The 13,381-nt window shown below is 43.1% G+C and overlaps 1 protein-coding gene across 3 annotated transcripts in view; it reads left to right on the top strand.

The window, feature by feature from the left end:
- Positions 1-13,381, top strand: part of rabgap1l (RAB GTPase activating protein 1-like) — a 106,104-nt gene that overhangs the window by 73,549 nt on the left and 19,174 nt on the right. For all 3 annotated transcript variants that reach the window (XM_039600622.1, XM_031739759.2, XM_031739758.2), the window contains 3 exons: positions 947-1,072; positions 3,875-4,018; positions 9,081-9,122. In XM_039600622.1, the coding sequence (XP_039456556.1) occupies positions 947-1,072; positions 3,875-4,018; positions 9,081-9,122 (312 nt within the window). The remainder of the gene's footprint in view (positions 1-946; positions 1,073-3,874; positions 4,019-9,080; positions 9,123-13,381) is intronic.

The raw sequence follows: 13,381 nt of genomic DNA, 5'->3' as shown, positions 1-13,381 counted from the left end.
AATAAAGCAGCAGGGTAATATAACACACTGAATGAGATGATGTGGATGAAGAGAAGGAGTGAGAGAATCGATTCCTTTCACACACACATTCAAGGTCACAAATCCATGTTTATAGTACCTGTATGCTGTGTGTAAAGTGACTTTGCACAAATATCACCTCAAATTTGATTTGAGCAAGTTTTTAAAGGACACATGAAGGAGAGACAGTGGAGTTGACACATGGGGTAAGAGAGCTGTGGAAGTTTGGTTAAAGTCCAAATGGCAAGGGCAGCAGAGGTTAAAGAGGAGTGAGATGTTGTGGGAGAGAGGAGTAGGGATGAGGTCGGAGAGATGTGCCCAAGAGCTGCACGTTTGTTGAAGGGATGTGAAGGTGAGGAGCTGGCTGCAGAAGGAGGACACAAGGAAAAAGTTATAGAGGAGGAGAAGGCTGTAAAGATAAAGGGGACAGCAGCAGTCTAAGAAAGAGGGGTTATACAGGAGGAGGAGGAGGCGTGTAATAGAGGAAGGAGGGAGAGGTTATAGAGGAAATGTCAGGAATATTAATAGAGGCTCGGGTTTACCTGCAGGAGCCCATTCAGTCCCAAACACATACTGTCACTCTGATTAAATATCACCTCACAGTCTGTGAGAGCGTGCACGTGAAGGAGAGGAGAAATAAAGCCGTGTACACACTGAGAGACGAGCACAGCATTAAGCATTCTCTCCTGCTCCTCGTCTTCATCCATCCACATGCACACACAGACCATAAAATGCTCACACATAAAACTTGTATTAGTCGCATCTTCCACAGCTGCACTGTTTCCCTCCACTGTTAGGTGACGGCCATGTTTGAGTCTTCTTGAGGGAGCTGCTCTGACCTTTTGTGTCAGCAGGAACACATTTTGGATATTTAGCTGTTGTCATTTTTCCAAAGTGTTGCTGATTGAGGTTTTCCACATGCTTTCAGATGCCCGAGGAGCAGGCCTTTTGTGTTTTGGTAAAAATCATGTATGAATATGGCCTGAGAGCTCTCTACAAGAACAACTTTGAAGATCTTCACTGCAAGTTCTACCAATTGGAGAGGCTGATGCAGGTTAGTCCTGCAACCTTTTACATTTTTAAATCAATCAATGGGACCCTGACAGGAAGGATGGTCTGCATCACACTGCTTTCTGTTTGTAGGTTTAGTTTTGTCTGTCATGTTGCTGTTGTGAATGACTCGGTCCCTCATTCTGGGCTACTTTTTATTTGGAGTTTGATAAGCTTCACTTTGGACCGTAGTCGGTGAAATGAGTGAATATGAATTGGGTTAAGCTTCAGATTAAAGCATATATCAGTCTTCTAAATCTATTTGACTGTGTTTGGGAGTGTTTTAAAAGCTGTTTTTGGAAAGTGGATTCACTTTGGGAGTCGTAGTTAGCTTGGACGTCATTGTTCTTACACAGGACCCAGGCCTACCTTCATTTTTTACAAATCAAGGACAGTTTGCTGATGATTACGAGCGCTGTTAGAGCTGCGAGTCACCTAGCATACGGGAATAGCTCTTTCCACTTAGTTGCCTTTGTTGTCTTTGGTCATTTGCAACACATTTTTTGATCTCACCACTTGGTTGCAGAAATTTAAATGATTGCGCCTCAGAATTACAGCTCGACATTAAAATTTATCCCATCTGTCTGCTTCATGACTTAAATGGCATGAAGTTCACTTTGTATACAGACCAGTCTCCAGGACCATTCATTTACACTAGATTTGATTTTCCAGCATTGGTACTTTCTTCATAATGGAGCTGTATAATAATTACTGATTAAATGCATAAACCAGTGCACTAAACAGAAAAAGACTTTGCATTTAACTCGGAGTAAGTTTGAGTTTACTCGTACTGAAGAGGACGTTGCCAGTTATTGCATCATATTTGGACTGTAACATGTTGCCTCGTTGACGCCTGTCTTTCATTAAAACATTGAAAAAAATCTATATTTCAGAGTTGAGTATAGATTTGCAGCCTGTGTAGGCTTTCTCACCGTTGAGGATAATGAGTGCTGATGTCCCATCCCACTCGGGTATTACAACCCAAATCCACTGAGTTGATCTTGGCGCCTAAATCCGTCCTGCCTCTGCTAGCAGTCGCCCGTCAGCATGGAGACAGTTAGTGCAATCACATTAGCTCAGTGCAATGATACCATCTGGTAATTTAGAGTACCGTACTCTCCGCACTATATGTACATTCTGTAGTATTCATTCCACCTCATTTCATTTCTGTATTTTATGTATATAAGTTTAGATTAGTTATTTATAGTTGGTTTACACAGCTTTGTGTATGTATATGTAATGTATATATAGACAGGTGTGTGCGTGTGATTTACATTGCTGTGCTTGAGAGCCACCATCTACCGGAACCAAATTCCTTGTATGTGTCTGCACCATTGACTGTAGAAAACACACGATTCTGATTCTGATTCTCTGGTGCACTTAAAATCCTTTAATTTTCTCAAAAATCAACAGTGCACCTTATGTATGAATTCTGGTTGTGCTTACTGAACTCGAATCGATTTTATGTGGTACACGGCGCTCAAACATCTGTCAAAAATGTTTTAGTACGACTTTGGTAAGCTAGGAAGCCGCGCTGCTTGATGGATTGTTGGAGCATTACGGCTGCCGTAGTCAGGAGCCTCGCGGAGTAATCTGGGTCCTAAACTCCGTCTGCTTCAGGTCCCAAAGTCAAACAAACACTGCGGCATCACTGAGAGTTAAAAACTGTTTCATCTTTAATAAAATGATCAGCGTTGCTGCTTTACCAGATGTAACAATTAAGTTTAACATCCAGGCATCCATGAAAACAGGATTGATTACATTTAACGGCGTTAGAAGTTAGCAGGAAGTTAGCAGGAAGTTAGCTCGCTAGCTTCCACCTAAGCATGATATAGCATGTTCTGACTGAGAGATTTCTGAAACATTCAAACGTACAGCTCTGCTATCACTTCCAACATAAATGAAGACAGGAAACTAAACAGCAGTGACGTTTGTAGGGTTACTGAAGTTGGGCTAGCTGCTATATAATGATGTGCTACGTGATTGCTAGCTACTCAGCTATGTTAGCATAGCATAAACACAGTGAAGCTGGAGGATGAACTCTAACTTTTTTGCACTCGATAAAAGTTAATGTGAGGGTTCCCGATGGTTAGGGACAAATGCAATCGCATGGCAGGATGCTGTAAACGGACCAAACTTCAGTCAGAACAACTGAGATAATCCATCCACAATACGAGGTTAGTCATTAATATACTGCAACAACATGGGAATAGAGCAGCTGCAGGAGAATTCAGCATTAATGAATCAATGATACGGAAGTGGAGGAAGCAAGAAGAATGAGTTGAGTAAAGTTTGACTTATCTGACTGTTTTGTTTAATGCGCCTTATGGTCCGCAAAATACGGTATGATGTCAGATATAAGTGTTGTCCAATGAACTCTGTGGTTCACTGTACGTGCTCGAACACTCAAAACTAAAAGTAACTGGAACAAAGGTTGTAAAAACACTAAGAACACAAATAGAATACATTTATTTTAGTGCCTTTAGATTTTTAACTGTATGATTGTATTTTTTCTGTACAACATTAAAAACATGTCTAATGTCAAACCAATCTCCTGGTCTGTTTGGCAGCTGTGATATAATACTGTATTATGTTATGTGTCTTTTTAAAATGTATTTATTTCTTTAGTTTTTTCTTAGTTGTGGGTCTCTCGGGAGAGATTATCATCTCAGTGAGACAGCATGATTTAATAAAGCATGAGCAAAAATGAAATAATGTAAAATTGAAATGACAAGCAGAGCCACATCTTTATCTGTTTGTAAGTGCTGTTTTATCTCACAAGTTCCCCTTTTTCCTTCTCCTACAGGAACAACTTCCAGATCTGTGGTCCCACTTCCAAAACCTGAACCTGGAGGCACACATGTACGCCTCCCAGTGGTTCCTAACACTCTTCACCGCCAAATTCCCCCTGTGCATGGTTTTTCACATCACTGACCTGCTGCTCTGCGAGGTAACGTCAGTGCACTTGTTATACTGATTACATGGGGAGAGGGCTTTAGTCTACATTGTCCAGAGTCCAGTAAGGCGATGCTCAACTGTCTGGAAACAGGAAATCAGTTGAAAGTGGATAGAAAGGAGGTTACGAGGGGTCGGGAGAAGTGTATTAGAGGAGAGGGTTGGATGTCGACAAAGACGACTGAAAACAGCTCTTCTGAGAATGCCTGGCTTCATTGCTGTGGTGTGGAAAATACACAGAAGTAATGTATGCTGCAAGTTCTGCTAGCTCCACAGAAATATATTCCTCCAAGCAGTTTTTATTACCCCTCAGCCTGAAGACCGTTGTCAGATAATACCCGTCGATCATTAATCGTTAATAAACAGAGTGACGGGGCTCTGGGCCCCTTAGCTTCCTATTGTAAGTCAAATGTTAAAAACCTCAGTGTGCACCTTGATGGTTCCTTTAAACTGTGTGAGCCAAGGTAAAGCCACACCTTCCAGCTGATGTCTTTGGACGTGTTATTCATGTGTTCATTACTTGCCGAGTGGACTACTGCAGTTCTCTGTATCTGGTTTGGACCAGGCCTCTCTTTATCGTCTCCAGTTGGTCCAAAATGCAGCTGCTCGTCTGCTGACTGGCACTAAACTGAAGGAGCCTGTAACCCCGGTGATGGCCTCTCCACACTGACTTCCTGTTCCTTACATGATCCAATTTTAAAATCGTAATTTTTGTTTTAAAATCACTGAACGGCCGAGCTCCTTCTCACCTGTCTGAGTTCCTGTTTGTTTGTCCAAACTAACCTTAACTATTCCACAGCCTTCTCTGTGGCAGGTCCCGGACTCTGGAATAGTCTTCCTCTTGATATTAGATCTGAACAAAAAAAAAGCTTTGGCACATGGACAACGATCCCTGGGATATCTAGTAAGGCCAAATAATTGGCTTTTGTGGTCACTTCAAATATATAAAGAAATTACGGAAATACAGATCATCATGATATGTGTAGAGATGGTTTTGTGCAAATGGGGTAAGAAGACATTTTCATACAATACTAAGAGGATATGACCTATGAAAAAAAAGGTGCAACATCCTAATGGTATAAAAAATAAACCACTTTTCTGTCTCGCAGATCTGCTTTTAACACACGCTGACCTAAACAGTTTGGTTTTCACAGCTTTGTTTTAGTTATCCATTTATTTTATTCATTTTTCTATATTTTGCTGAATCATTGTTGTGCATTTTATTTATTTTAGTGGCATTTTACATTGTTAAGCACTTTGTGCAGCATGGCCTGTTGGTAATGTGCTGTATAAATAAACTTGACCTTGACCCTTTAAAAAAAACAAAAGAAAAACAGCAAGTGCTGTGCTATAAAGGAGAGTCACACGATGTTGCCAAGCTACTGGTGCTTTTACCGTGGTGCAAATCCAAATCAGTTTCCACGAGCCCTTCTGGAATGTGAATGGAGACTGGAGTAGCGAGGGAGGAGTCGGTGAACCCAAACTGCACTTCCCGGTTATCAGTGGCCACAAGTAAAGGGCACACAGCATCGATGCTTCTGCTCAGGCCTTTTAGAGTCGATGCTATCAATGATCTAATATCATCAGGGCCACCTGACCTAATACCGATCGATGAGCAAGTCACTTATCATCTTACAAAATCTGTGTGACGGAAGAAGTGTTAGTCCCAGAAATAACGGGCATCACTGAGGAGCTTTATATGATTCATTTCAGATACGTGTGTATATATATCGAAAAATATATATTTCAGAGTTGAGTTGACAAAAAAACCCCACACACTCCCAAACAGTCTTGGATGTGGTTCTATAGTACAGTATAATCCTGTGTCGTCTCATGGCACTATACATGGTAAGTTAACGATGGCGATTTCACCCCTGAGAATGCACTTGGCATCGGCGGGGAGGAGAAGCTCCCTTTTCACAGAAGAAACCCCTGACACAACCCGGCTAAGGTTGGGCAGCCATCTGCCTCGACTGGTTGAGTGAGAGGAAAGCTGAGAGAGAGAAGCGGAGCACTGAGCATCAACAAACAGTGAACAGACTTGTGGGCCAGTATCCATAGATCAGACACATTCAGCTCTGGAGACTCGTGCAGAAGAACTACAGAGAAACTAGGAAACTGATACACAGACGAAGAGAGGGAATAATGTGCTGTTCAATGCAGTGTTTCAGTCATTTACACAAAATATATGAATACCAGAAAGACAAATATTGGGCAAAGTATTACACGTTGGCCCCCCAGAGGGTCTTGTGGGCGGTGTAGCAGGACTATGGGGTATGTGGCCAACAACGGTGGGTTATTGTTATCGGGTCCTTTAACAGAGCGGTGTTCCCGTCCTTGGCAAAAAGGCAAATCAGTTTTCAGCGGGTCTTGGACTCTACAGTTTCGTCTCATCTCCACTCCTGTTTGATGATGTTCTTTAAGCTTCATCAGAACATGGCCCTCCACATACACTGAGGGGGTTTGCAGCTGGGTGTGAACCAGCAATACAGGTTAGGACCTCAACCCCAACCCCCGGGCCACGGACCGGTACTGGTCCATTTTTAAAAAAATCATTTTTATCGTTAACTCGGTTTCCCTGGGTCTTTTTCCGTGTTGTAGTTGTGTGTCTTATTTTGAAAGAAATATTTACGCATTACCATAGCGACCAGAGAGCGTTAAGGGGCAGAGAGGAGGATGTTACTCTCAATGTTGTTGGTGCATTTCAGGAGGACGCTGCTAATAGAGTTACACAGTGAATTTGCATTTATTATTATATTTACAAAATAGCACAGTTTTTGTCTTGGTGGTATCATTTTATTTGGTTGTATTTATCCGCCACAACTTAAAGGCCGGTCTGTGAAAATATTGTCTCACATTAAACCGGTCCGTGATGCAAAAAAGGTTGGAGAGCGCTGGATGGGAGAGATGTAGCTGCCATAGACTTGGTGGAACCAGAAATACGATGGGGGCCATGTAATGTTTCAGCCTACGCACAAGGCTGCATGGGGCCAATAACAAAGCCCCGAGGAACACCTGATCTAATGCATGCAGATCCTAATGAACTTCTCATGTCATTCAGTAAGTGTGCAGCGAGTATGACCTGCTGTGTCAAATTCTGACTTTTAACACAAAGTAACCTTATCAGTTACCACCACCATCGTCCTTGGTTACAATTTGACTTAATGACTCTATTTTAAAAATAAACATACATAAACACGGTGGGTTATTAGTGTTTTCATTCCTAATGCTTTGACTGTCTCACTGTAATTGCATCAAATGCAAAAGCAACTTTCTTCCATCCTCCTCCCTCTCTGCCTGCCTTCCTTCTTCCCTTCCTTTTTTTCCCCCAGTCTCCCCTTTCCTGCCTCCCAGTTAGCCCCAGGCAGAACAATTAAAAGTTTCCCAAGTCTTTCTCACCCATTGAGCCGCATGATGACAATCTGCCTGTTAAAGCAGCATTGTGATATTATGCCCCCCCCTCATCTTTTTCATCATTTCTCACTCCTCTCTTCTTTTTCCAATTTTTTTTTCTTGTATTGCCATTTTGTTTGTTGCACTCACACTTTGTCATTTCCTTAAACTTTTCGGTGGTATGGTTTTTTTATCTTTATTTTCTTGTTTTCTTTTTCTTTCTGTTTGTATGTAAACCTGTAAATATGTCGCTGTTTTAAAGCAGGACAAATTCTTTGTTCTTTTGTTTCACTCTGACAATCTTCTTCTTTGTGATTGTTCCTCATCACTGTCAGACCCTCATTGTTAATCACTCTTTTTGTCTCAGCTGCTGTCTTTACTTGATGGTCTCCTTAGAAATGTATGCTGATCATTCCCCTCGCTCTATATCTATATCTCTCTCTAGATATAGATAGATAGATCTTCTCTCCCCAGTTTATTCCCTCATAGTATCTCCCCGTCTCTGGATGTTTCTCTCCTCTCCCCAACAGCGTGCCCTGCTTGAACACACACTTTGAGATAATCTCTCCTCCCAAACACGCCTTTGATCATGCCTCAGCACTCTAGCGCCATCGTGAGGCCTGCAAAGATAGGTGTGTGGAGGCAGAGCTCCCCCTCTTTTCTCTTTCTTCAGATATTTTTAGAGCTGCTCAGATATTTTTAGCTCTGTGTTGCCATGTGAACTGGTTGTCACGGAGACCAAGGAGATGGGTGTTCCCATGCAGAGCTGGCATCCGCATTACATTTTCTTTCTTTTGGTCAAAATTACAAGCACTGTATGAAGAAAGGGTCGAATTAATGCATCAAAATATGCACATTATATATAAAACAAAGTGGTGTTTGTTTTTAAGCAGGACTCTGCGCCTCTGGATTGGCTCTACCCTGTGAAGCATGTATTTGGGTTTCTTTGTGCTGCAGAATCATTCGTAGAGTCCTCATCAGACGATAAAATGAAAAAGGTGTTTCCTACAAATTTTATGCTAAACTGAACTCAAAGGTGCTCTGTGGCATCGCTAAATAAATACTGATAAGCTAATTGTAAAAGACCATTGTTACTGTAATGGGAATAATCATGTTCAGTTCACACATCTGCTCGTCTGTGAAAATATTTATAAAGTTGTGTTGGAAGGACTCTTTCCTGGCGCTCCTTAATAGTAAAACGGCAGAAGCTTGTTACACAGTAGATATTTGTTTCCGTTTGATCCTGTAATTGCATGTCTAACGTCGCTATGATGAAGAGTTACACTATACTTGTGCATGTGTGCAGAGGATCCATCACTGTGATTGTGCATTGTGTGTTTATACTGGTGTGAATAAAGGTGTGGGTATGAAAAATAGAAAATAAGAAGCTGAGGTTATCCTGACCTGAGCAAAAGATGAGAAGTGGAGCAAACAGTTTCTTTTTGGTTTACTGTGGCAGTGATTCTTGCAGAACTCGAGATTGAAGTATTGTTTCCGAAAAATGTGACTCTGTTGGCTGTTTGCAGATTTTCATTTTTACAACTCCAAAGTGCAGCGTCAAGTTTAAAATTGCTGAAGTGGCTTTTAAAAACTACACATGCAAACGAATGTAGCTGTTGTGTTTCTGTTGTTTCTGTTTTCACCAAATAATTCTTCTCTTTCAGGGTCTGAACATCATCTTCAATGTAGCCCTCGCCCTGCTCAAGGTTAGTCCTCACTTTCTTTGTACATCTGTGTTTAAATCAGTCTCTGCACACATAGTAAGCCCAAAGTGCAAATCAAAGCACATGCAGGCTGGATTGCACCCAAGAGGCATTTGTTTACATCTGTCCCCTCCTAGTGGTCAAATCACAAACTGCATCTGGAAGAGAGGAGGCTGGTTTAGTTGCATACACTTTGTGGTTTGTCCATTGAAAGCAAATGGTTATAGACTCCTTACAGTAAAGGCTGCAGATTTGACAGTGGAGGAAAACCACACTGAGCTGAACAATTTGTGGTAATTTGAAATGTAGCAGAGTTTTAGATGGGTTGTTGATGGTTTTGTATTTTATCTGATCGATTGGTTTGATCCATTCATTCATTCATTGGTTTACCAGAGACTGGATGAGATGCAGTAGGCTTGAGTATCATGGAGCCCATGGGTGAAAATTTTAAGGATATTCCAGATTTTAAAATACAAGAGAGAAGAAAAGCTGCAGGTTTTCTTCAACAGCATGATCGACAGGGTTTGTGTAATCACACTTACTGCCAGAAGGGGGAGACAAAAGTTACATATTTAATCAACTTCGTTCTCAATCACAGAAACCAGACGACTGGGTCACAGACTGTCCAGATACAGACCAGGAAACTGTTTTGTCTTTGATTTAAGGGATTATTATTATTACCTAGTATGCTAGTTAATAACACGTTTGGTTGATTTTAAATTGGTTAAAATTTTGGGCTTTTATTTATTTATTTATTTATTTTTGCATTTTTAAATACCAAATGGTTTGCATGTTTTTGTTGTCCAAGCACAGGGGTGAAGAATTACTAGTTGTTGTTATTTTCTGTGTTTGTGGTGGGATAGATCAGTGAGTTTTGGTGTGATGACTGTGTCATAGAGCACGTCTGTGTCTGGCTGTTACAAGTATTTCATTTTGTGACAACACATCTGTTAGCTGGCTCATAATTACACTGGCTGACAGTTACCAGGTAAACAGATGAATCCTCACCTCCTTTTCTCTTATAGACACACCCGGAGTGTGAAAGGGTTGAATTTTACACAAACGTGTCATTAAAATGATGGAACAACCAGGAAAGTTTCTCTTTTCTTTACCTTTCCTGTGATCCCAGAAGAAACTTCATGGCTGTGTTTGAACTTCTAATGTCTTGATCAATATTTTACTTTTACTGATTAATTATTCGTGTTTATTATCGATCAGTCAACACAAATGAATAAGGCCTGCATTTAAAATATCTGCATTTTTGCAAATACAAGAATAAATAAAATAAATAAATTACACTCATATAGTTGAATAACAATAATAATAACAATGATTATGATAACAGTAATAAGAACAGGTTGTGCTTTTAGATACTAATGAGGCAATGACTGTGCTTTTATTTTTGTCTCTGGTTAAAATTAAGGATGGCTGGTTTCTAAAAAGCCCTCCTCCCCTGTGTGTTGGCCATCATTTATTCTGTGTCGGAGAGAGAAAGATGCGGTGGATACGATGGTCGGAAATGGAGAACAAACGAGGAGGGAGGAGTGTGGAAGGGGCTTCCACTGCCTGTTTCTAATTGGCCGGGCATGACGGCATTCTCCCCAGAGGCTCCCTCCTCCTCCCTCCATCCATCCTGCACTCTTCCTCGCTCTCATCACCCCTCCCTCCATCTGTGTTCACCTCCCTCCCTCTCCGGCTTAGTCGCCACATCCACATCACAGCAGGAGCATAAGAGATAACGTTAGCGATCTGGACCTGAAGGAGAAAAGCTGTGTGTGTCTGTGATTTTATGTTTTGGTGTTTTTGCTCTTTATCCTCTCCTGCCGTGGATGCCTGCTCGGAGCCTTTACTTTCACTCACTTCCTCGTTCCCTTTCTTCTTTACCTCCTGCTCCTCTACCTCCACCTCCTCCTTTTCTCTCTTGGTTGGATATGTATTTGTCCAACATGCTACCTCTGTCCACCAGCCAGACCTCTGCAATGGAGCCGCCCCTGCTACTGATAACCATTAGCTCCTAGCATCACAAGTACAGAGAGAGAGAGAGAGAGGTTGAGGGTTGGAAACACTGTGGCGTGGCTTCGTTGCATTGCCTGGTCCCAGCTACTGGCCAGGGCAGAGACTCCTGCAGATCCAACACCCACTCGTACCCTCGTTCAGTGAGTCTGTGCAGTTCAGGGGAACGAAAAGGGACTTTCTACCTAAAGGAGGCGGCTCCTGAGCTCAAAAATCTACTGACAAATACAGACCGGATGCACGGCTGCTCCTGCTGATAGAAATCTGCTGAGTCCAGGCTCGAGCTGTGAACTAGGCTGCTGCTTACTGTGGAGTGGATTTGTGCAGAATTGAATGTCTTACACCAGTGAAGAGCAAAGACTGAAGGAGGCTGTCGTCACACACTTTCTGTTCTGTTCCATTTTTCCATCTTGGTTTTCACGCATCACTGGCTTGCGTGTGAGTCAGTGAGTTCAGCATCCGCTCAGCCGTACTCTAACTCAAACACGCAGCGCATCGTCTCCTGCGGGCGCAAACGCGCCACGTTCCAAACGGACCACATCTCATCCTTTTCTGCTTTTTGCTAGGACCGCCTGTCCAGGCGTGGAGAGCACGCAAAAAAGATCAGTGCTGTTTATTTCACTGTCATTTCAGAGAAATCAGACCTCGGGGAAGCTCCATTTGCAAAGTGGGTACAAACGTATCGATGCTTTGATGTGTCATCGCTCGCGCGCTGAGCCTCGAGCATTAAGGCCACGCCGCTGTGCAGCCTGAGCCGGATTTTCTCAGCGTCTTTGAAGTCAACGAAGGAAAAATAAAAAAAGGTGGCGTTCTTATCCAGTGCTGCTGTTTGCCGGAGAAGCACCCCACGTGTTGAGCAGCTCTGTTGCCAGGCAACAGTACGCTGGATTGGAATTGGTTAGGGGGAGTTTGCCAAGGGAAGAAGATGAGAGTGGGTCATGTGACTGGGTTTCAAAGCAAGTCTGGCAGGTAGCCGGAAGATTATTATTCAGCATTATGTGGAAAGCAGCGCCAACACATCGTTTCCTGACTGTGATTGTGTCGCACCGGGGGGCCGGCGCCGGGCTCTGACAGTGGTACAAGCTGAGCGGCCTCCGCCAACGTTTTGTCCACGTGTTGATAGTCTGCGTTGCCCGGATGAACTGGATCGATCTGAACGTCACGTGTCCTAGACGTCGAAGCGCCGGCTGCCGAGTTGCTGCGTTTCATTGGGCTCGTCTTCGATTCGTTTCCACCTGTCCTTCTGAGCGCCAGGCTGTCACGGCGTGCAAATAACAGCTGCTCTCTCCTCATTCACCAGAACCTCAACACTTTTTGGCTTTTGACACTGAGCTGAGAACAGAGGTTCCCACGCCCCTCCTCGTCTACTCCAACAACACAGGAAACTCCTGGGCATCTAGACGACACGCTGGAGTCATCTTCCATTCTGGCCCCGGAGCGGGACCACCCCTCACCCTCACCCTGTCCCACCCCACCTCCATCTCCTCCACACTCCCCACCGCCCTCTCCTCCTCCTGTACCAGTCCTGACCCCGCATTTGCCCCTTCCAGCAGTTTGCAAAGCAGTGGAAGATGGAGAGAGAAAGACTGAGGAGAGGGCCCACGGCAGTCAGGCCTCAGCAGACTCTTTCTGCAGGGTCATGGACCTTCTTGGGATGGGACACCGGCTCTTCGTCCCCAGGCTGCTGGCGGTGAGAGAGAGATGCAGGGATGGAGTGATGGTTGACTGTTAGACCAGTTAGACCAGAGTGTTTTTAATGGGGGAAGAGTTTGTGGGGAAAACTGGGAACGCGTGCCTTTAAAATGCAGTCTCAGTTTATCAATTTAGTAGTTGTATCAGTCGCCGTTATGCCTTGACCTTTGACCTTTAAAGACAGCTGAAATTCAAAGTGTAGCTTGCATATTCTACTCCCTGCAGGTCACATTGCATACATGCCGCTGACTGCTTGAAATGTTCTTTACAGCACGTGCTGTTTGTTTCCTGCCTGATATCACCTCCACATTTATTCCGTCTGCAGAAATGGAACCAAAAAATAATCTTACAAGGAAAACGCTGTTTGATCGCTCTCAAAGCACACACTCGACACATTCTGGTGTCTTTGCATCTTTACACCACAGGATGGCGGTATTGTTGTTATTAAATTCTCTGTGATCTCTTTTCCCCCATAAAGATGATATTCGACACCTCGGTATGTGTCAATAAACACGTGGTTTGACGACCATTAGAGTAGGAGCTGGAAAAGAAAGCCG

This window comes from Oreochromis aureus, linkage group 17, assembly GCF_013358895.1.
Source record: "Oreochromis aureus strain Israel breed Guangdong linkage group 17, ZZ_aureus, whole genome shotgun sequence".
In the NCBI taxonomy this organism is placed as follows: domain Eukaryota; kingdom Metazoa; phylum Chordata; class Actinopteri; order Cichliformes; family Cichlidae; genus Oreochromis; species Oreochromis aureus.
Note: the sequence above shows the minus strand (reverse complement) of the source record. Positions and strands in the feature narration are given on the sequence as shown.